The sequence below is a fragment of the Corythoichthys intestinalis genome, chromosome 7 (assembly GCF_030265065.1).
Source record: "Corythoichthys intestinalis isolate RoL2023-P3 chromosome 7, ASM3026506v1, whole genome shotgun sequence".
Taxonomy (NCBI): domain Eukaryota; kingdom Metazoa; phylum Chordata; class Actinopteri; order Syngnathiformes; family Syngnathidae; genus Corythoichthys; species Corythoichthys intestinalis.
The window spans coordinates 45,566,628-45,589,969 of NC_080401.1; the positions used below are offsets into that span (position 1 = coordinate 45,566,628).

A 23,342-nucleotide genomic window follows, 5' to 3' on the forward strand; every position below is an offset into this window, starting at 1 on the left:
ACTTTGTCGACTTCTCATAGTTCTAAAATTTACGTCCAGGTGACGCTACGCAGCTGTAACGCTGCTTTACCATCTCCAAACCAACAAAGAAGAAATACCATCCGTTTGTTTTTTTTATTTACAAGAAACCATGTCGGAGTATGAGGGTGTTCAGAAAAGTGCCCTAAAACTTAAGGGCATGGGAAGCATTTCTTCTGGAAAAAAGTAAGTTAAACACATAAAATGACAGAAAAATGACAGTTTTCACGTAAACCAGGTTAAGATGTTGCGTTAAATGGTCTACATTCACTGTCGCTCGAGCGTTAGCATTTGTGCTAACAATAACGACATTGCGTTAACTTCGATGTTGAGGTTGTTGTTTGATAATTTTGCCGGTAAAATATACTATATACATATATATTGAAAACACACACACACAAACCGTTGGGTTTGAAGTGTTGAAATTAGAACACAAAGTGAAACCCTGTCGACACGATGATAAATGTTAAGGTTCAATGATAGGGTTGCCACCTGTCCCTTAAAATAAGGAACGATCCGAAACAGGGAATTAAATGCTGCGTTCCGTATTGAACTAATATGGAATATAAATGAATAGATACATTTCTATGAATTCTAGGAGTTTTGGGGATGTATCTTTTTTTCTCTGCCTGTACAGCTTTGGGTACGATGGGGGCGTCCCATATTTCTTATTTCTGAAAGGTGGCAACCCTATTCAATGACGACATTCTGATTCTCGTCAACTACCTTATTTACCTCCATTAACGGTGATAGACGTCCAATCCATTTTAACGCGGAAGGCTTGCAGTGATAATTTTACCAGCAACAATCCCTGTTTAACTGGATTGGACGTCTATCACCGTCAAAGGCAGCAAATGACGTGACCTTTTCATGTTCGAATACGTTTACAATGTCCAGATCAGTGGTTCATAACCTTGCGAAAGATAAGTTGTTTTGTTTTGTTTTTTTTTAAAGTCAAAATCGTAGCTAGCAACCTAATTAGGCTCGAGCGTTTACGTCACAGCAGCACGGGATCATGCGAGATTTGCGACAACGCAACCATTGCGGAAGCATCACGGGACATTTAAACTTAGCGGCAACCAAAGATGGAAAAAAGTAAGGAATACTTGCCAGTTCGATACAGAGACAAACTTGTTACCACGGCGAAGGACAGATATGTGAGCAATTTTAAGGATGTGAACAATGTTGACCCTCACGAGCAAGCCGAACACAAATGGAATAAAGATGTCGACAAGCTTCCACCACTACGCGAAATGGACATCATGCTGTATTTAGTGTTTGGTATATGTTACTACACTCATCAGCAATTCCGAAACTACAAATCGCTACAAAGCTACGAACAGTTTTGCTGGGGATGGGTGCAGGATCTTCACTTTATGACCATAGCAAACGGCAACACATCTTTCTAGCAAAGGTAGGCAATGTGTGTTTACATTAGTCTGTGACCACGGATGTACAAATCTTTTGCTGCATAAAATGTAGCCTGTGTACAAATTCTTTGCCACTCTCTCACGTCAAAATATTACAGCTTTTTCATTTAGCAACGACATGAATTATGTCTTATGAAGACAATGCACATGTATGCATGCTAGTTGTTTAGCTTTAGCAATAGCTAACAACAGGCCGACTTAGGGCGTAAAGTTACTGAAATTTGCGTAAACAAACGAAATTAACTTACCGGAGTGGAAGTGCATAGAGCAAACTCAGTGTATAACTGGAGAATCAAACGTTATGCCCTTCCTTCTGATCGAGGCCACCCATGCCATTCTTCGACGTTTGGTAAGTTCAGATACGAGCTTTCCCTCGCCTTTTCTCCATGTAGGGATCCGGAAGAAACTCAATGGTGTTCCGTCGAGCTGTACATTCTCCTTTCTATTCGATCGGTTGTTGCAATTCTTTACCGCACAATAATTTCCAACCATTTTTAAAGAGCGACCTGTGTTGAAATGCCTCATTGCTTATGTTTCTCGCTTCCACAATGGCGATAGCGGCGGAAACCTCGCGAGTGCCACGTCATACGCTCGAGCCTAATTGAATTTCCATTCAAATTTCTTCTCATTTAGTCAGCATGTTTTTAAACAGGCCAAAATACATGTTTTTATCTTGAAATTTTCATTTAAATTTTAAAAACATGTCTTAAATTGTTCAACATTAAACCTGCTTGGTTGCATTAACCTTGACTGTGCAGTTTCTGTCATGTTCTCATCTCAAATTGTCAAATTTAAGGAAAAACTGCAAAAAATGGTTGCCAAATTACAGTCTTTTTGTTAAAGAAAAATAAAAATGAATCTTCTCACTAATCCAATTCACATTGTGAATTTACAACAAATAATATTGCCTTTTGATCTGTTTTTTTATATTGGAAAATGAAATTAAACTTGATTCATTTCACACTGTTTCTATTTTTGTTTTCATGTCGACATTCTCAAGCCTGAGTTATACTCCCGCGTTGCGGTGACGGCGCAGCGACTACGGCGTCATTCGACATTCGATAGTTCTGCGGTGAGGGAACGCGTTGCTCTGTAATTCACCGCCAAGCCACTAGAGGGGTGTGGCGTTATGTTTGTACGGTTTTGGGGCATGCTTGTTGACTTCCGCTAGTCTAGTTTAACGGAGAAAAAAATAAAACAATGCAAGATGGAACTCTTGAATGTAAATCTTCTGCTCATCAATATTGAATAAATGTTGAACCTTCAAATGTTGAGGGGCAGGCAACGCAGAAGACGGTTTCGAGGCGGTCTGGCTGACTTTTGATGCCGCTCAGAGAGTTCTAGACTCGGGTGGAGAGCGCTAGCTGTGGCGGCTAGCTTCAAACTGGCGTCGAGCACTGCATCCAAGGTCTGCAAAGCCCTCCAGCCCGATTTGTTTGCCGTGTCCTACAACCAGCCGGTGGGAAGCCATAGCAGATTTCTGGCGTCTATGGAACTTCCCAAACTGCGTTGGGAGCCTTGATTTTAATGTTATCATAAAAAGCACCGAGGCACTCTCAATCAGTGATGATGTATTGTGTGTGAACTGTCTGTTATTGAAAATTAAAGATCAAAACAACTCTTTTGACACCAAATCTGTGCTTTATTCTTCGTATAGTTGAAGTGTGACACCTAAATAAGTCACAGACTCACAGCAAACATGTACACTATAGATGATGAAGTGCACCAACCAAAAATACGACATAAAGTGATAAAAAGTTGGCAGTTTTTGGCTGACCGCTTCGTGTGGCCACTCGATTCTGAACATACACGTCTCGGTGGTTCTTCCATTAAAAAAAAAAATTTTTTCAATCGCCAACCTTGCCATTTGGCAATTATAATAATGTCTTGACGAGACTTGCTCTTCAATGATACTCCCGTCGGCTTGGTCCATTTTTGCGTGTAGAAAAATAATGTTTGATTCTATTCTACCATGGCGGTGATTTCGCGCTGAACCAGAAACAACAGTCTGAGCGGACCAATCACAGTCCGTTTTCGCCAGGTCTTACGCGTCTACATGACGCGAAGGTTAAAAAATTCGAGAAGCGTCAGGCTATGGCGCAGGGTCGTAACTCGGGTCTTCCTTGACAGCGCAGGTCTGACGCAGAAGTATAAGTCAGCCTTCATTCTATCACACCCTTGCCTCGCATACTATTTTCATGGTGTAAAATGTGACACAAATGTTTTTTTATTTAAACGTAGTGCACGTTACCCGTAGGTCTGTTGTACTTCCCCATTCCAAGTGAGAGGCTACCCTCCACTGAGGAAACCAGTCCCCCCCCCATCACATAGAGGACTAGCAGTTGAATGAATAGTAATAAAGCGTGTAAATTGGGGACAAACTAATCCAAAACCTGGTCTAAAACGCCACATTGCCTGGATTTAGTCAGCGGCCAATAATCGGGCCCTGCATGTCTTAACCTTCACCGAACCCGTTAGACTGACTCATCGAACCCAGGTTAAGAACCAATATTTTGTTATTTCAGAAAAAAGAAGAAGGACAAGGAGAGCAAGCATCGCATGGAGCAGGTGGCGACCAGTCAGAACGACGACGAAGTGAAAGCCAAGCGGGCGTACATTGACAAAAGGACGCCGGCACAAATAGCCTTTGACAAGATGCAAGAAAAAAGGGTATGTATATTTTTTAAAAGATACATTTTACTGAAGTTTAGGTCTCAAAGGAGGAATAATATTTTTAAGTTTAAAATGTTATACCTTTTTCATGAAACATTGTAATCCGTTTTATAATCTGATTTGCATTGTTTCCTTTCAGCAAATGGAAAGAATTCTTAATAAGGCCTCCAAGACGCACAAACATCGAGTGGAGGTATGTACACTCACGTTCAATTTTTTTTTGCATTGCGATAATTTTTCAATAAAAATATCTTCTGTACTGTATGAGGAGGAAGTTCCGTTGAATAATTGAATATTAATTTTTATTTTCGCAGGACTTCAATAGGCACTTGGACAACCTCACTGAACATTATGATATTCCAAAAGTCAGCTGGACCAAATAAATGGCGAAAAATGTTTATTTTTTTTCATATTTTGAAGGTTATGTTATGCCAGTCCGATGTATTTACAAATAAAGTTGCTTACAAGTCGTGTACAAGTCACAATTAGTGTTGCACCGATACCATTTTTTGGCCCCGATACCTGGCTATGCAGTATCGGCCGATACCATACCGATACCACCCCGATTATATATATATATATATGTATATATATATATATATTATTTTTTTTCCCAAAGAGCTACATAATTGAATGTGAAATCATTGTTATCAAGGCTTTGTCAGGCTGTTGCTTACCTTTGCAAAATACGAAAAAGTACACTAAACCCTAGTAGACAATAGTTGAATAAACCTTCCGCTCTCAAAGGCCAAAATAGTGCTAAATTTGAGAAAATAATAAAACATGTATAATACTAGCCCAACAGTAAGAAAGTAAAATTCATAATAATAAACTCTGAATGAACTGAATAAACTTTTTTTAAACCTCTCAAAAGTCCAAACAGTGCAACTTTCATGAAATTATTGTCACATTCTGCTGCTGGTTAGATTGTGTTTTGTTGCTGGGCGTGGGGGCGTGGCACTTGAATCCAATGCAGGCTCATCAACGCAGCATTTAAGCACGGGTGATCTCAAAGAAGGCTGCTGAGATATTTGCCTTGCTGATCGCTATTTGACATCTGGCACAATATTCTCGCTACATTTGCTTGTTATGCCCCTGCATTGGGTTTTTCTGTTAGTGTGCTGCTCTCGTTTGTAACCGCTGCCTATCGTCTTAGTTTGTCCGTCGACCTGCTGTCACGGACTCCTTTTGTTATTTCTACTATCCCGCGATCGCGTGTTATTTTTTGTTTGCAATCATTAAACCCTTTTATGTATCCCCCGCTTGTTGTCTGCTTCAAGGTTCAACCTTGTTTCCGCATTTGTGGACGCTAACAATTATAAGTAATAATAATTGACCACAGCATCCCGTCTCTCCTTTTTTTCGGGAGGTGGGAGGCCCCTATTTCTATTTCTGAAAGGTGGCAACAATACTTTGGAAACACTTCCCAAATTACTGCGGCATTTCTTTCAGTAAAAGACAATAAAAGTAAAGTAGACGAAGTGAACTGACCAGAGATTGTTGCTCCGGTCCAGCGGCCTTCTTCCTCTGGATAGCAGTCCTGCTCTTGCAGGCTCAAACTCGTTGTGTTCGTTCACGTTTCATCTTCAAATGTTTTATCAAGTTGGAGGTATTAAAACTGGCCGATTTAACTCTACATCTCCAAACTTTCAGGCCGCAAATCTTGCATGCAGCCATTGATTTTAATCGACGGTATTTCTATTTGGAAATATTTCCCGACCGCCGCCATATTTCCTGGTTTGTTTTTCGTCCATATGAAAAAGCCCCCTTTTGATTGGTCAGGAGCGGCTATTGGCCCGCTCTCATTGGTCTGGAGCAGGCCAATAGCGATAGCTGCTTGGTGTTCACGTGTCATCACACAACACAGAGACAGAGTGTAGTGAGCGCCAGGAGAAAAAGGCTGTGGTCAAATGTTATAATAATGGACCGGTAAATGGTATCGGCGGCGGCGTTGTTGGTACTCGCCGATACCGATACCACCATTTCGGGCCGGATCGGCGCCCCCTGCCGATACTACTATCGGTATCGGTGCATCTTTAGTCACAATTGTTTCGTATACTGTTTCAAAGAAAAATAAATTTGATAGTTTTGTTTTGCAATGACAGCATCTCCTATTGACAAAGTGTTGTTTTAAATACATATTTACTAGAGCTGTCCCGACTAGTCGACGTTGTCGACGTCATCGATGATGTAAATGCGTCGACGGGCAAAACGTACCGTCGACGGGTAATGACGGGTTAAAAAATACATGCGGATAAAGTTTAGAATGGCAGGCGTTCGCGATACAAGCGGTTGTTACTGGCACCCCCAAGGGGGCCGGTGTTATTTCAATGTGACCGGCTTTGTCAGATTGAGCAAAGAGGAAGAAAGTGGGCCAGCGAGATCGGCGAGTTGGAAAAGTGCGCGGGTCGCGCCGACTTGAGTGGCTTCATCCCCCACGTTTTTGTTTTGGTCAATAAAAGTATCCTTAAAGAGCCATCCGACGCCTCTCGGTGTTTTTATGCACGCCGCCACCTTCCCAAGGAGGAAATCGGACGAACCCAGACGAACCGATGACAACGAGCCAAGTGAATCGCCGGTGAGGAGTTGAAAACACCACCAATTTCCAAAAAGGGCAGAGATGGTTACACGTGAAAGCGGCATAAAGCCAAAAAAGCGGAGCAGAATAACCAGAGCCTGGAATTATTTCAAGGAAAATATGGAGGGTGCCACTGTGTGTACTCTTTGCTAAGCTGAGCTCGCATAAGCATACCACGGTAGCACGTCTGCTATAAACGAACACTTGAAGCGCCGTCACCCAAGTATAATTTTCGAAGACAACAAGAAACAACAAGCTAGCGGATTGTAAGTCCATACAACTCTCTAACGATATTTTAAATTGAAGTTGCCTTTATGTGCGTCGTATCAACGCGCATTTTTATTTAATAAAATAATTAATATAATTATGTGTTTTTTAAAATTATTCTTAAAATTATTAGGATCATGGAAGCTCCCACTTTGGGAAAATATATACATATATCCTGTATATACATAATATAAAAAATATATATGGAAACACCACTGGCCTGCTTACTGTAATCCATGACTGAATTTATGTTAGTTATTTATTATTATAAAGTTTTACATATAGTAGTATACTATAAAATTAATACTATATACTTAATTTTTGTTACTGTGGGTATGTGAGCCTTTCATTCAAAATAATTGTGGTAATATTTCAGTGTACCCTCTGCGTTATCTTCAAGTTAAAACAAACAAAAGTTGAACAGTTTTTCCCCTCCCCCAAAAATGCGGAATGCACACCGGAAGGAGCATCTGAACTCACACAAAGTATTCTGAAAATGATTGTCCGGGACATTGCAATTCATTTTAACATTGAGAACAATATAGACAATGACATACCGCAAAAAGAGTAAGAATTGTTTTGACTCCTGTTAAAAAGGTGAAGTCACAGTGTTTCCGTTTACATTTTTTTTTTGCACCAGTTTATGCCAGCGGCATTTGACCTCATTGTTTGTGATTTATTATTGATATTTATGTTATTTATTTATACGTTAGTAAAGAATTTAGGTGTTCCAAAATGTTTTTTTGAATTAATAAGCTTTGACAAAAATTTCATTATTAAATTAGTTAAAAAAAAAAAAAAAATACTAGATTAGTCGACTAATCGTAAAAATAGTCGGCTGACTAATCGGTAGGAAATTAGTCATTTGGGACAGCCCTAATATTTACAGTGCTGGCCAAAAGTATTGGCCCCCCCGCATGCAATTCTGTCAGATAATGCTCAATTTCTCCCAGAAAATGACTGCAATTAAAAATGCTTTGGTAGTAAAATCATTTATTTTGCTTGCAACTAAAAAACAAAAAAGAGAATGAAAAAAAAATTAAATCATTATCATTTTACACAAAACTACAAAAATGAGCCGGACAAAAGTATTGGCACCCTCAGCCTAATACTTGGTAGCACATCCTTTAGATAAAATGACTGCGAACAACCGTTTTCGGTATCCATCATTGAGTTTATTAAAATGACCTGCTGGAATTTTAGACCATTTGTCTTTGGCCAACTACTCCAGGTCTCTGTGTTTTGAAGGGTGCCTTCTCCAAAATGCCATTTTCAGATCTCGCCACAGGTGTTCAATGGGATTCAGGTCTGGACTCATTTCTGTCATTTTTGTTTTATTTATTTATTTAATTCTATTCATGGTTAAATGCATTTTTTAATGTATAATTTTATTTCCTATTTCGGTTGTTTTTACGTTCTATATGGGACGTACTACGTCATTGTTTGGACCCGCCTCCATGCTGGCAATATAATTCACTTCCGGGCCGGCAGAGTCAATGCGGATTGTAACGTGTGATAGTGCTAAGCTAACTCTTTCGGTGTTTTAGAAAGAAAATATGGGTGCTTTATTGTTGCGTTACCGGGTGCAACAGCGTCTCCTACGACAAAAAAAGGGGTGAGGAAAAATGGACTCACTTTTCACCGTTTTCCTGCATGGAGGACCAAATATCAGATCACGAAGGTACGACGGATGGCTGGATTGCAGCGGTTCGTCGGAAAAGCATTTCTTATGATCATATTTCTGCTGGAATGAGAGTGTGTTCCTGTCATCTCTACTCTTGTAAGTTGAACGATTTATCCACTTTTGGTTTCAATACGTTTTTGTTTTTTTACACCGTTGTGTAAATCTGCCTCGGTAGCAATGCTCGCCTACTACGACTCCCCTACCTGTTGTGTTCCTAGGTAAACCTGCTGACAACACATCCCGATTGGTCACCATCTCTCTTCTTGGATCATTTGACAAAGAAAATTTGTTCAATGGAGTGGTTCCATTTGTCCTGTGTCGGACTCAAACAAGCCCCTGCAGCAGACGCCATCTGGGTCTGCCCTTCTCGTCGATGAACTGCGGGCTTTTAACTTGTGAAAATGCAAGAACTTTAATGCACATATTTATTCTGCCTGGCTATTTAACTATGGCCAGTGACGTTTTTTTTTTTTTTTTAACCACTTTGACAAAGACACCTTTCATTGTAATGTTGAATTTATATATTCTATTATTATTTTTAAATTATAATATTCTTATTTGCACTTATGTAGACTTTAGACTGTCAATTCAAATAGTGTTGGAAAAGTTGCAATACCTAAAATAGAAATGCAAGAACTGTAAAGTACATATTTATACACCTTTATTTACCTAAGGCCACTGGATGTTTTTTAACTGCTTTGAAAAATACAGGTTTTGTTGTGATCTTGTATTTATATAGTATATAGCTTTTTATAATGTATTATGTATTATAATATTTGCTGCCCCCTGCCAGAGTGTGGGCCATTTTGTACTAAAATGATTTTAAACTGTCAGTTCAAATACTGTGTTGGAGACTAGTACTTGCAATACTTAAAATGGAAATGCAAGAACTTTAAAGCACATATTTATCCTGTCTGGCAATTTACCCAAGGCCAGTAAATAGTGTTTTAAACTGCTTTGACAAAGACACGTTTATTGTGATCTTGTATTTGTGTATTACTTATAATTATATAATATTTGCTGCCACCGTCAGAGGGTGGGCCTTGTTTGCACTAATTTAAAGATTTTAAACTGTCAATTCAAATATCGTATTGGAGAAATTGCATTACTTGAAATAAATCTATTGCAACTTATCAGTCCCAGTTCTTGTCTACAACACTGTCCAAAAATTGTCAATGCATATTCCAAATAGAATAACAAAATTAAGTCACCTGACTTTGTAATTATTACACCTGTTTATTATGAAGACCTGAAGTAAACAACAAGCAGTTACAGTTTGTCAAGAAGTTGTTCAAGTCATGTTTTGGTATTCATATTTTATTGACTTTTCATAACACTTGGGATCGTGTTTGTAAGAGCAGAGCAAACTGAAGTTTCAGCGTGCACTCTTCGCCTTTCCAACCTCTCAACGCTCCGATGTGGTGCGCTTGACCTCAGAATAACCCAAGAAGAGATATGGTGACCAATCGGGATGTGTTGTCAGCATTTCATATGCAGGTTTTCCTAGTAACACAACAGGTAGGTGATGAGGAGGAGTAGGTTAGCATTGCTACCGAGGCAGATTTACACAACAGTAAAGAAAAAAACAAAAACAAAAAACGTATTGAAACCAAAACGGATAAATCGTTCAACTTACAAGAGTAGAGATGAGGGGAATACACTCTCATTCCAGCAGAAATATGATCATAAGAAATGCTTTTCCGACGAACCGCTGCAATCCAGCCATCCGTCGTACCTTCGTGATCTGATATTTGGTCCTCCATGCAGGAAAACGGTGAAAAGTGAGTCCATTTTTCCTAACCCCTTTTTTTGTCGTAGGAGACGCTGTTGCACCCGGTAACGCAACAATAAGCACCCATATTTTCTTTCTAAAACACCGAAAGAGTTAGCTTAGCACTACCACACGTTACAATCCGCATTGACTCTGCCGGCCCGGAAGTGAATTATATTGCCAGCATGGAGGCGGGTCCAAACAATGACGTAGTACGTCCCATTCCCTATTGTGAGGTACAAAGAGGTTCCCACTCACTAGCAGTGTTGGGCACAGTACTTTAAAAATCAGTGACGTGCGGTCAGGGGAGCATGTCAAAAAATAATCATGACATCATCGTCATGACAAAAAAATAATTATAGCATCAAATTTATATTAATATTTGTCCATTGCTCTTTATGTATGACTCATTTCAAACATTTTTTTATAGTCAAAATCGCTTAATTTGCCTATTTCCTGTTCAAATAAAGAAATGAAACGAGAGGTGCGGCAACAACGAGTAAAACCTCACCTCTGAATGCGCAATCCATAACAAACTGGGTTGATACGTGGAATTGGAGCGTGCTGGTTGCCGTACATCTGTATGTCGCCATTATAATGTTTCCAGATGCGTTTATTTGACCTGATTTTCCACAGTCTGGCTAATGTCTTTAACCGTTAAAGTTTAATGTTTGTTAGCGACATATTTAGTTTTGCTGATGGGAAATAAAACCGCAGTGAAAAGGCACAGGTTGCGGCAGATAGTGCTCTGCCGCACTGAAAGGGGGCGTACGTGAAACTGGACTTTCCGTTAAAAGTGGACGCGATTAACACAACACCGGAGCTAAAAGGTTTGCTTCAAACTACGGGACAGAAGATAACTCGCGCTTTTCAAACGGACTGGTACACCCGAAAAGGCTGGTTATGTGACTGTCCTTCGAAAAATCGTCTTTGCTGCTTTCCCTGTCTTTTCTTCTCAACTTGTGCCGGTGTCTGGAATAACACGAGATATTGTGACATTAAAAAACTACCACGAAGCCTCAGCAAACATGAGCTCTCGACCACTCACATTCAAAGCCTGATTGCTTTAAAAACTTTTGGAAGCTCAAGGATCGATTTGGCTTTGACGAACAGTGGAAGCTCAACGGTAGCATCCGCAATGCTAAGGTAAAGGAAAACCGAAAGAGTTTGAAAGACCTCATTAATGCAACCTGCATCCTAGCTAAACAGGAGTTAACATTTCATGGTAACGATGAGCCTGTAAGCTCTTCTAAACGTGTCATATATGTAGAACGATTACATGGTTTTGCTGAGAAAGATGAAAGGTTAGCTAGACATTTGGACACATCCACTGTGTTTTTCTGGCTTGTCAAATAGAACACAGAACGATCTAATTGAAGCAATCCTCTCCATTGAGGCGGAGAGATTTTTTAAAGTAAAGGAAAATAAGGAGGACTTTTACAAAAAGGGCGTAGGTTTGCATAGGGACGGTAGGGACATAACACTACCAACTTTTCAGGATGCTAAAATTGTCCCCACCAACTTTTAAGCAACCTTACCTTTTTTGCATGATATAATGTTCAGTTATATAGAGAATTTAGATCTTTCAATAGTTCCATATGTTGTAAGGATAGAATTGACCCTACCATTATTAAGTGAATTATTTTCATTATGTTTATGTTTGCTAATAAAAACCAGACATTTATTCAGGAAGTTTTCAAAATGTTTCTTTAGTATTTTTTTTAAAACAAAGGTTTGAATCGAACAGTGTATCATCTGAACCAATGCACGTAAACGTTATTATCAGTAGATAAGGATTTATTTTGCATTGATCATTTTGCCTATTAATTAATTAGGTTCATATACATGAGAAATGTGGCCCTTTGCCCCCTTCATCCAATCTGTTTGGTCTTATTAATGTCTCGTCCCCAGCAAAAAGTGTACCTACATGCTGGTTATGCTGTCATATCGTCCCTACGAATGTTGAGACAAACCTATGCCCCTCCAAAGTAACGGCGGTTTTTGTGGTAAGGACAGGCGCAAGACCACAAAAAGTTTTCATTTCAATCTTATAAAAAAAATAAAAATAAAAAAAAGAGACTAAGAAAAATACAATAGAATATTTAAAAACTAAATTTTGGACTTAAATAAAATATTCTTTGTTTTTCTTTTCACACTTTTTGTTTAGCAATCTGTGATAAATTGATTAAAGTATCAGAATTAAAAGTTTTAAAAACAACTGAATATTTCACTAAAGGTCAGAATTGAATTCTGTGGTTTTGTACACCACTCTTTACTCTCATTTATGTTGCATTAATTATAGAATTGCGACGGCCAACACATTGAGGGTGTAGAGCAAATGCATGTTATTTTCTTACTTTTACATATCGATAATATGTACTGTGTGTGCGTGTTTTGTGAAGAATGCTGATGAGATATGAAATAACCAGTAGCCAATTGAATAAGCTACCCTTTTTGGTTTATATATTTGGAAATCTGACACTAAAGGAGTGAGTGCCTCACCAACCATGAACCTCACCGCACGTCACTGGTCATAGTTACTCACTACTTCTTCCAAAAAGTAACTGAGTTAGTAACTCAATTACTCTATAGTAAAAGTAACTAGTTACCAGGGAAAGTAACTATTTCCGTTACTTTAAAATGAAGTTTTTGTATGTCAAAGAATTTGAAATTTTCTGAGCAGTATTCAAGTCAGTTGAATAGAGAAGAACAGACAGGTAGTTGTGTTAGAGAACCTTGTAATATTTATTGCACCTCACCAGCAACAAATTTATCTTACACTTGAAGTGCAACAAAAATAAACAGTAAAAAATATAATTAACAATCAGCAGTAAACAATGTAAAGTGAGTTTAATCAATTAAATCTAACTCTCACAACCTGAGACAACTGGTCAAGTAGACATAGCCTACTGTACTTCAAGTATTTTGACTTGAAATAGTGTTTATATCTCCTCGTAAAGGACAAATTTTCCTCTGAATGCTCTGCCATCATATCCCTCTGCATCTGCTTTGCGGGTGTGTTTGCCGCACGCGCTGTTCTGGTTTGTGTGTGAAAACACCGGCTCTGATTGCCTTACCATGACACATGACTGTAACCCTCAGCCAATCACAATCACTTCCAGGTGATGCTTCATAAACTGCAGGCCATAGGTTTAGACGTTAATGCCCTCAACTGGTTTGAGTCCTACCTTACAGACAGAATACAAACTGTTGCTGCTGACGGCGTTCAATCAAGTCCACTTACTATTAAAAATGGGGTGCCGCAGGGGTCTGTCCTTGGACCACTCCTTTTTACGTTATACATTAATAATATTTTTTTTCCTAATCAATATTGTACTGTCCACTTTTTTGCTGATGATTGTATTCTATATGCGCCCAGTTCTTCGCCATCTCTAGCTCTGACTCATTTACAGACTGCTTTTGATAGCTTACAAATATCTCTTCATAATCACAGATTAGTTTTAAATTCTGAAAAAACTAAATACATGGTTTTCTCCACTTCCACTATTACTGACAAAGACTTATCTGGAATCAAATCCCTAAATGGTACCCAAATTACTCTCACTGATTCATACAAATACTTAGGAATTTGGATTGACAGTAATTTATCATTCAAAACTCATATACATCATCTAATCCGTAAATTTAAATTTAAACTTAGCTTCCTGTATAGAATCAAAGGCTGTCAACTTCTAACCGAAAAACCATTGTATTATCTTCTTTTGTTTCTGTACTTGATTATGGGGACATCCTGTACTGTCATGCAGCTCCATCAACTCTTCAACAGTTAAACCCGGTCTATCACAGTGCACTACGTTTCATCACCAATGACAATTTTTACACTCATCATTGTACCCTTTATCAAAACGTTGATTGGTCCTCACTACAGTCAAGAAGAAATATCCATATCATGTTATTCATCTATAAGGCTTTACTGTGCAAACTTCCGAATTACCTCACATCTCTCCTGTCATTCAAATCCAGTAACTACAAAACACGATCATCCAACTACACAACCCTAAACATTCCATCCACTTGCACTAATGTTGGCAGAACTGGCTTTAGCTACTATGCTCATCTTAAATGGAACGAATTGCAAACCACTCTTAAACTAAAGTCAATCATTCATCTTGGTGATTTTAAATCTCTTTTGTCTGATGTTTTCACTGATTATTGTAACTGTTTCCGTTAGTGTATTTTGTGTTGTTTGATATTTGTGAGTTTCTTTGTGCTCAGGCCTCTCTTATAAAAGAGATTAATCTCAATGAGACTGCCTGATAAAATAAAGATAAAATAAATAAAATAACGGCGGAAACAATAATTAGGTTACCCCGTTACTGAACAAATAACGCCATTATGTAACGGCGTTATTCCCAACACTGCTCACTAGCTTGTTCCCATCTCATTGAATACCGCAAATGTTGTGTTGATTTTTAGTTTGAGGACCGCTGGTCTTTTAGGTTCTGTCACACAGCAACACACGAGAATTCAACATTACTGAGAAATCTGGTACCTTAACAGTGTTTATTTCTGATGACAATACGCAACACCAATGTTGCTCATATTTGGCTATGAACTCAACTATGAATACACGGCTTTGACATTGCATTACAATCGTGGGGTAAAGCCGTATTGTACGCAATAGATGTCATAGCGTTAAGCTCAAAGAGTACATTGAGCAACCTTAAGTCAATCCTTGTTGAAAAGTTTTCCATGTGATGAACAGATGCCGATTTTCCTGTCCAAGTGATACTGATAAAACACTCATGCTCAAGTTGTCATGTGAGTAGGGGATTTTGTCTGCTAATGCAAAACTTCACGTTGTGGAAGTTAGATTTTATGGGAAGTTAGCTGTTAAAGTTGTTCCCCCTGGTATTGGCATTAAATTCTGTCTTAATTTGTCTTCAAAACCTTAAATTTCACTTGTTCAAACCTGCAGGAACTGTGCCCGTGGGACATTTATTCTTCCAAAAGATTTATTTTCAGGGAAAAAGTATGACAAATTAGGAAAGGAAAACGTTTGTCGCAACTTAACTCATGTGAATGGTGTGTTTTATTCAAGAAAAACTGCGAAACAATGCTTTAGTCTTGCTATTTAATTCATAAATGTTGCAAAGCACAACCCATTTGGAAACAATTAGGATGGCACATGATGTAAAAATCCAGTGCAACATTCCATCTGCCTGTCCCGACAGTCAATCCATTTTAGTGACCCCGTGATTTATTTGTATTAAATTACATGTCTCTGTTGATCTTTAACCCGCTTTACTTGGGTCCCAGCATTTCACTTGGCTTGACCCACTGGTCGAACTGCTCCTCAGTGAGGTAGCCTAGCTCCACGGCCACCGCCTTGAGCGTGGAGCCCTTCTTGTGCGCCGTCTTGGCGATGGTGGCCGCCTTGTCATAACCGATGTGCGGGTTAAGTGCCGTCACCAGCATGAGCGACTCATTCATCAGCTTGTCAATCCGTTCCCTGTTGGCCTGGATGCCCGCCACGCAGTTGACGCTGAAGGAGACGCTGGCGTCGCCCAAGAGGCGTGCAGAGTTTAGCACGTTCTTGGCCATCATAGGCTTGAAGACATTGAGCTCAAAGTGGCCATTGCTGCCCCCCACGCTCACCGCCACGTGGTTGCCCATCACTTGGGCGGCCACCATGGTCATGGCCTCGCACTGTGTGGGATTGACCTTCCCGGGCATGATGCTGCTGCCCGGTTCGTTCTCGGGCAGGATGAGCTCACCCAGACCGGAGCGCGGGCCCGAGCCCAGGAAACGCACGTCGTTGGCGATCTTCATCATGCTCACCGCCACAGTGTTTAGGGCGCCACTCAGCTCGACCAGGGCGTCGTGTGCAGCCAGCGCCTCGAATTTGTTGGCTGCCGTCACGAAGGGCAGCCCGGTCAGGGCGGACACCGTAGACGCCACCTTCTCGGCGAAGCCTACGCGAGTGTTGAGGCCCGTGCCCACGGCTGTGCCCCCGGCAGCTAGCTCGTACACCCGCGGCATGGCCGCCTTGACTCGTTCGATGCTGTACTTGACTTGCTGCACATATCCGCCGAACTCCTGGCCTAAAGATAGTGGAACGGCATCCTGGGTGTGCGTGCGACCGATCTTGATGATGTCCTTAAACTCTTCTGCCTAGTAAAAAAATAATAAATCAATAATAGCAACAGAATTATTAAGGGTATAAAGCCGCAATTTCATTACGATACAATAAGTAGAGATGTGAAAATGACGTGAGATGTAGAAAATGACGTGATCAGATCACGTCATTTTCAAAGTATCGGAATCGGCAAAAAAATAGCGGACATGTCTTTTTAAAAAAAAAAAAAATTTTTTTTTTTATTAAATCGTTTTCTAATTGTATTTAACGTTACAGACATAATATGTTACACTCATCCAAAGTGAGTGTTTCCCAACGCAGAGAAGATATATCAATTGGTACCACTACGCACAGTCATGGTTGCACTTCCCATCATGCATTTGGGCAGAACAGTTAAATGGCTACAGTATCATTTACTGAAAGCTCAACAAATATACCAGATGGCAATATTTAGTCACAATATACAAAGTCACATTTATCCTTTGAGAATTACAAGTCTTTCTATCCATGGATCCCTCTCACAGAAAGAATGTTAATAATGTAAATGCCATCTTGAGGATTTATTGTCATATTAAGCAAATACAGTATTTATGTACTGTATGTTGAATGTATATATTCGTCCGAGTTTTATTCATGTTTTTCTTAATGCATTGCCAAAATGTATATGATCGGGAAAAATTATCGGGAATGATTCGAATTGAATCGGGAGCAAAAAAATAAAGCAATCGGATCGGGAAATATCGGGATCGGCAGATACTCAAACTAAAACGATCGGGATCGGATCAGGAGCAAAAAAACATGATCGGAACAACCCTAACAATAAGTTATATTTTTTGGACACCAATATGAGTGATTAACTAAAACTATGCACATTTAACACAATAAGTTAGATTTCACCTAAAGCAGTAACAAATAAAAAGCAATGTAGACATTTTTGACAATTCGGTCCCTGAAACATTTCGGCCATTTGAATGGAGACCACAGTTATTAAAGGGAACCTCTGACTTGTAGGCTCTAATAAGCCACAGTTATTTTTCTTTTACAACAATACATTATTAGAAATACATATTGTAATTGATTTAAAACATCTATAATATTTAGTACATGTTTTGACCTAAGGAGCACGCCATGTTTTACGCGCGCAATGCACGCTGTGGGTAATGACGCGGTTGGGCTGGACTGAGAGAATAGCTGTGCTAGCTAACACGCAAAGCTAGTATGACGACTCGCATGATTTTGTCTTATTCTGGTGCTGGTCAGATTGTGGAATGAGTTCCCAACGTCGTACCTGCATCCAATTCCGGCTCATTAGCAGTGTCTTTAAACCGATCCTAGGCGGCTTGCCGTGATATTGACTTGCTGCTATTCGACAGTTTGGATATCCCTTCGTTGCTAGTTGCATCGTTGCATTTTTTCCTGTTTGTCTGCCTCTAACCACAGTTTTCCCTCAGTTTTTTTTTTTTTTTTTGATCTCGACCTACTGTCACGGACCCTTTTTGCAATCACGTATTTTTTTATATGTTCAATAAACCCTTTTACGCAATCCCTATGTTATTGTTGTCTGATTGCTGTCTGAAGTGAGCCGCGTTTTCTAATTCCGTGGTCAAGCCAGCCGCACTTTCTTTTTAGTTGCGTTTCCCTTTCAGGTTTTACTGCACAGACAACGCATGTGGGTTGCGATTGCTTTATAAGGAAAATCATGACTCCAACGTCATGGGGAAGTATAGTCCTGTGGTCTATGCAGTCGTCTGTCGCATAGGAAACGAGGCGTCAAATCCCGCTAGAGACCTTAATTTAATTACTTTTGCTGCTCGTTTTGTGGAATATCGACAATGCTGTCCTTCTCATCACTTTTCCGTCGGGTTCAAATGGGACGGCAGAACCGACGACATGTTTATGTAGCTAACGAGTAACACAGCGCTGCCCAGTGACGTCACTGCCCAGAGTGTGTTGTGTCGTCAACAACAATGGAGAGCTACTAGTTAAACTAATTTTTCAAATTTTATAAAAACGAAAATATTAAGAGGCTTTTGAATATTAAATTATTATAACTCATACAGTATTAACATTTATCTTTTAAGAACAACAAGTCTTTCTGTCCGTGGTTCCCTTTAACAAAATGGCTTTTCTTAACGGTGACATTTTTCAATGTTTGGTATTTCAATCAGTTATTTGTAATTTCTCAATGTGTCATACACACCTAGTTTTGACTAGTTGTGTAAATTCATCAATTCCATGACAATATGATACGATTTCATTTCTTTGGACAACAATATGGTGTTTGCCAGTATTACAAATTCTGCCACGATTCTGTTTCATACAACGTGTTTCGATCAATTTATAAATCGAGATCAATATAGGAATTCCTCAATTTCAATATAGGAACTCCTCGGAATTATACAGTAGTCATGTGGTTATTTTTGAGAAGAAAAAAAAAACTATTGATGATTGTAAACGATTGCATACAGTGGTATGAAAAAGTATCAACCTTTTGGAATTTCTGCATAAAATCACAATGAAATGTGATCTGATCTTTGTCAAAATCACACAGATGTAAAAACAGTGTTTGCTTGAACTAAACCACCCAAATATTCATAGGTTTTCATATGTTAATGACAATAGCATGCAAAATATGAAAGAAGGGGGAAAAATAAGTGAACCCTCTGCCTACGGACACTTAAAGAGCAACTGAAACCAATTTTTACCAAACAATTTTAAGTCAGGTGTGTGCCTAATCACTGGTGAGTGGTTTAAAGCTGCCCTGCCCACTATAGAACACACACCTGGTAAGAATTGTCTTGATGAGAAGCATTGTCTGATGTGCATCATGGCTCGGTCAAAAGAGTGTCTGAAGACCTGTGATTAAGGATTGTTGATTTGTATAAAGCTGGGAAAGGATACAAAACCATCTCTAAAAGCCTGGATGTTGGTCAATCGACAGTCAGAGAAGTTGGAGAGAGTTTGGCACTGTTGCTTCATTCCCAAGGAGTGACCGTCCACCAAAGATGACGCCAAGAGTTCAGTGCAGAATACTCAGAGAGGTAAAAAAAAGGAACCCTAGAGTGTCAGCTAAAGACTTACAGCAATCACTGGCACAGTCCAATATCTCTGTGCACACATCAACTATATGTAAAACTATGGCCAAGAATGGTATTTGTGGGAGGACTCAATATAGGAAGCCACTGCTGTCTAAAAAAAAACATAGTTGCTCGTTTAATGTTGGCAAAAAGGCACTTGGACAGTCCACAGAAGTTTTGGCAAAATATTTTGTGGACTGATGAAACCAAAGTTGAATTGTTTGGGAGTAACACAATGTCATGTGTGGAGGAAAAATGGAACAGCTCACCAATATCAACACCTCATCTCCACTGTGAAGCATGGTGGAGGGAGCCTCATGTTTTGGGGCTGTTTTGCTGCCTCAGGGCTTGGACTACTTGCAATCATTAATGGAAAAATGAATTCAAAAGTTTATCAGGATGTTTTGCAGGAAAACCTGAGGCCGTCTGTCAGACAATTAAAGCTAAAAAGAGGATGGATGCTGCAACAATACAATGATCCAAAACACAGAAGTAAATCAGCTTCTGAATGGTTTCAGAAAAACAAAATACACGTTCTGGAGTGGCCAAGTCAAAGTCCAGACTTGAACCTCATTGAGACATGACCTAAAGACAGCGATGCATGCCAGACATCCCAGGAATCCGACTGAACTACAGCAGTTTTGTAGAGAAGAATGGGCCAAGGTTAGTCCTGATCGATGTGCCAGACTGATCTGTTATTAGTTATTGCTGCCAAAGGGGGGGGCACAAAATATTAATTGTGATGGTTCACTTACTTATTTTTCCCCCTTCTGTCATTGTTTGCATACTATCCCAATTAATATATGAAAACCTATCTTTGGATGGCTTTAGTTAAAGCAGGTACTGTTTTTAATCTGTGTTAGTTTGACAAAGATCAAATCACATTTGATGGTGATTTTATGCAGAAATTTGAGAATTTCCAAAGGGTTCAGATACTTTTTCATGCCACTGTATATTAGGGGGGTAAATAATCTTTGTTATGATGATATAATGATTCTTTGGAAAACTATATGATATTTGCCAATATTAAAAAGTCTGGCACTAGTTAATTTAATAGCCTTTTACTGAGCAATAAAGGCAATAAAAATAAAGATATTTTGATGTCTCTGGAAGTTTTTTTTTTTTTTTACCCAAAACAGTTTAGAAATCTGACTGTAAATATTTTTAACAAAATGGCATATCAAAAAGATGAGAATAAACACTTTGAGATTTGATCCATTTGGATTTGATTGTGCTTTAAAAATTGATTGGTATATCAATCCAGAATAACCCTTTGGCATATTGGCTGTAAGAGACGGTTTATATTAGATTACTTTTGAGCATGAAAAAAAGTATATTTTTACAGAGACAGCAGTGTCTAGAGATGACACAGGCAGCTCATGAGATTGTGATATGCGAGTGTTTTGTTTAGGTTACGAGCTGGCCACAAAACGAATAAACTCGTATCTTGAAGAGGCCAACATCTTTCACCGCCCTGGCCCCAAAAAATAGTTATACACCATTTGTATACGTGCCTTGGCTGCCAGCGCGTCGTGCAAAGTCTGCAGGCCCGGCAGAAGAACCTGGTGGACTTCCGTGGCTGCAGCGATGTGCATGGCCGTGGGGAACGTGTCATTGGAACTTTGGCTTTTGTTGACGTGGTCGTTTGGGTGGACCGGATTCTTGGAGCCCAGTTGTCCTCCGAGAATCTCGATGGCTCGGTTGCTGATCACCTCGTTCACGTTCATGTTGGTTTGAGTTCCGGAGCCGGTCTGCCACACCACCAGAGGGAAATGATCGTCCAGCTTCCCGGCCGCCACCTCGTCCGCCGCTTGGCAGATGGCGTTCGCGATCTTCGGGTCCAGACCGTAGTCTTTATTCACCTCAGCCGCAGCTTTCTTCAAGATCCCAAAGGCGTGGATGAGCGGCAATGGCATTCGCTCCGACGGACCACCGATCTTGAAGTTCATGGTAGATCTGACGGTCTGGGCGCCGTAGTACTTGTCCGCCGGGACCTTGAGCTCGCCGAACGTGTCACGCTCGATCCGGAAGTCCGAACTGGCCATCCTGCAAGGATTTAGAAGGAGTTTACAGTCTGCGTGGACACTCGGCAAAGTGCGCAAGTTGCACTTTAGCTGTTGGACACGTAGAAAAGAGCGAAGCATGGTTGGACAGTAGAGGTGAGGACAGAGGAGGAGGTCACGACGCTGCCGTTCGCATTGAGAGCTATCATTGGACAAAAGCAAACGAGAGAAGACGACAGCCAATGGGGAGTCAGTGGTGGTGCCTTTTCCGGCTTCAGTGGCCAATCACAGGTTGAGCTTGGAAGCAGATGGTGAAGTTATTTATAACGCAGAAATACTATATCCGGTTTTACGCGGAAACGAAACATCATGTAAAGAAAAACGTCACAGGAAACCTATTTAAGGTTTCAAAAGAAAATCATCAACAGGAACAAAATTAATGCGGCCATCCCTCAATTATCACTGATAATGGGCACCAGTACCGACCGTTCAAAGTGAAAAACCGCGAAGTAGTGTCACCCGCCATTTTTTTGGGTGTATATGTAATCACAATATGTGTATATAAAGGCATGTGTGACCAGCTCTTGTGCGAAGGCAGAAGGCTACTACATTCACTTAGATTATTTGCAATGCCTGAACATAGGACTACCTCATACATATTTTATATTTATTTTAGGGCTGTCAAAATTATCGCGTTAAGGGACGGTAATTAATTTTTTAAATTCATCGCGTTAAGATATTTGACGCATTTAACGCACATGCCCCGCTCAAACAGATTAAAATGACAGCACAGCGTAATGTCCACTTGTTACTTGTGTTTTTTGGTGTTTTGTCGCCCTCTGCTGGCGCTTGGGTGCAACTGATTTTATGGGTTTCAGCACCATGAGCATTGTGTAATTATTTACATCAACAATGGCGAACTGCTAGTTTATTTTTAGAAAGAAAATTTTTCAAATTTTATTAAAACGAAAACATTAAGAGGGGTCTTAATATAAAATTTCTATAACTTGTACTAACATTTATCTTTTAAGAACTACAAGTCTTTCTATCCATGGATCGCTTTAACAGAATGTTCATAATGTTAATGCCATCTTGTTGATTTATTGTTGTAATAAACAAATACAGTACTTATGTACCGTATGTTTAGAGCTGCAACGATTAATCGATTAACTCGAGTATTCGATTAGAAAAAAATATTCGAATTAAATTTTGCTGCTTCGAGTAATCGTTTAATTAAAGTGACGTTGTAATGGTTTATTTTGAAAGTTTTTGCATTTAGTTTTATTGATTTGGGTGGATACACTGCCTTCTATTCAGCCTCAATTCACATGGCTGAATTCCGGTGCTCCCTGTTAAGACCAACATAAGCTAAATTTTGTTTGAGCTAATTTTTTTTAATGCATTCGTAATTTAGTTTATAGGTATATTTAGCCTATTTTTGTGGGAATATGCGTCTGAACCATTTGTTAAAAGCATTATAAAAAAAAGTTAGCATTTTATAGCATTTAAACTAGCGGACTTTTGCAATGTAAGTTAGCCAATTGTTCTTTTGTTGTACATAGATCCTCATTTATTTATTTTTTTATACCGTTTGAGGCTCAGCTCAGGTAATTTAATTTTTCATGTTCCTTATCCGATTACTCGATTATTCGAACTAATGGTTTATCGATTAATCGACTACTAAAATACTCGATAGCTGCAGCCCTACGTATGTTGAATGTATATATCCGTCTTGTGTCTT

The 23,342-nt window shown here is 39.5% G+C and overlaps 3 protein-coding genes across 3 annotated transcripts in view; 2 read left to right on the plus strand and 1 right to left on the minus strand.

Annotated features, from left to right (window-relative positions):
* The first annotated feature begins 65 nt into the window (after positions 1–65).
* Positions 66–4,593, plus strand: fam32a (family with sequence similarity 32 member A). The gene is made up of 4 exons (XM_057840207.1): positions 66–204; positions 3,974–4,118; positions 4,261–4,314; positions 4,436–4,593. The coding sequence occupies exons 1-4, from the start codon at positions 131–133 to the stop codon at positions 4,502–4,504; spliced, it is 342 nt and encodes a 113-aa protein (XP_057696190.1). The 5' UTR covers positions 66–130; the 3' UTR covers positions 4,505–4,593.
* A 10,906-nt stretch (positions 4,594–15,499) lies between these two features.
* Positions 15,500–21,814, minus strand: fh (fumarate hydratase). The gene is made up of 2 exons (XM_057841519.1): positions 21,109–21,814; positions 15,500–16,552 (listed from the first exon to the last, which is right to left on the minus strand). The coding sequence occupies exons 1-2, from the start codon at positions 21,740–21,742 to the stop codon at positions 15,687–15,689; spliced, it is 1,500 nt and encodes a 499-aa protein (XP_057697502.1). The 5' UTR covers positions 21,743–21,814; the 3' UTR covers positions 15,500–15,686.
* An 80-nt stretch (positions 21,815–21,894) lies between these two features.
* The window catches only part of hdgfl2 (HDGF like 2), a 39,092-nt gene continuing 37,644 nt past the window's right edge, over positions 21,895–23,342 (plus strand). The window contains exon 1 of the mRNA XM_057841518.1: positions 21,895–21,912. Coding sequence (XP_057697501.1) covers positions 21,910–21,912 — 3 coding nt within the window. The 5' untranslated portion in view covers positions 21,895–21,909. The remainder of the gene's footprint in view (positions 21,913–23,342) is intronic.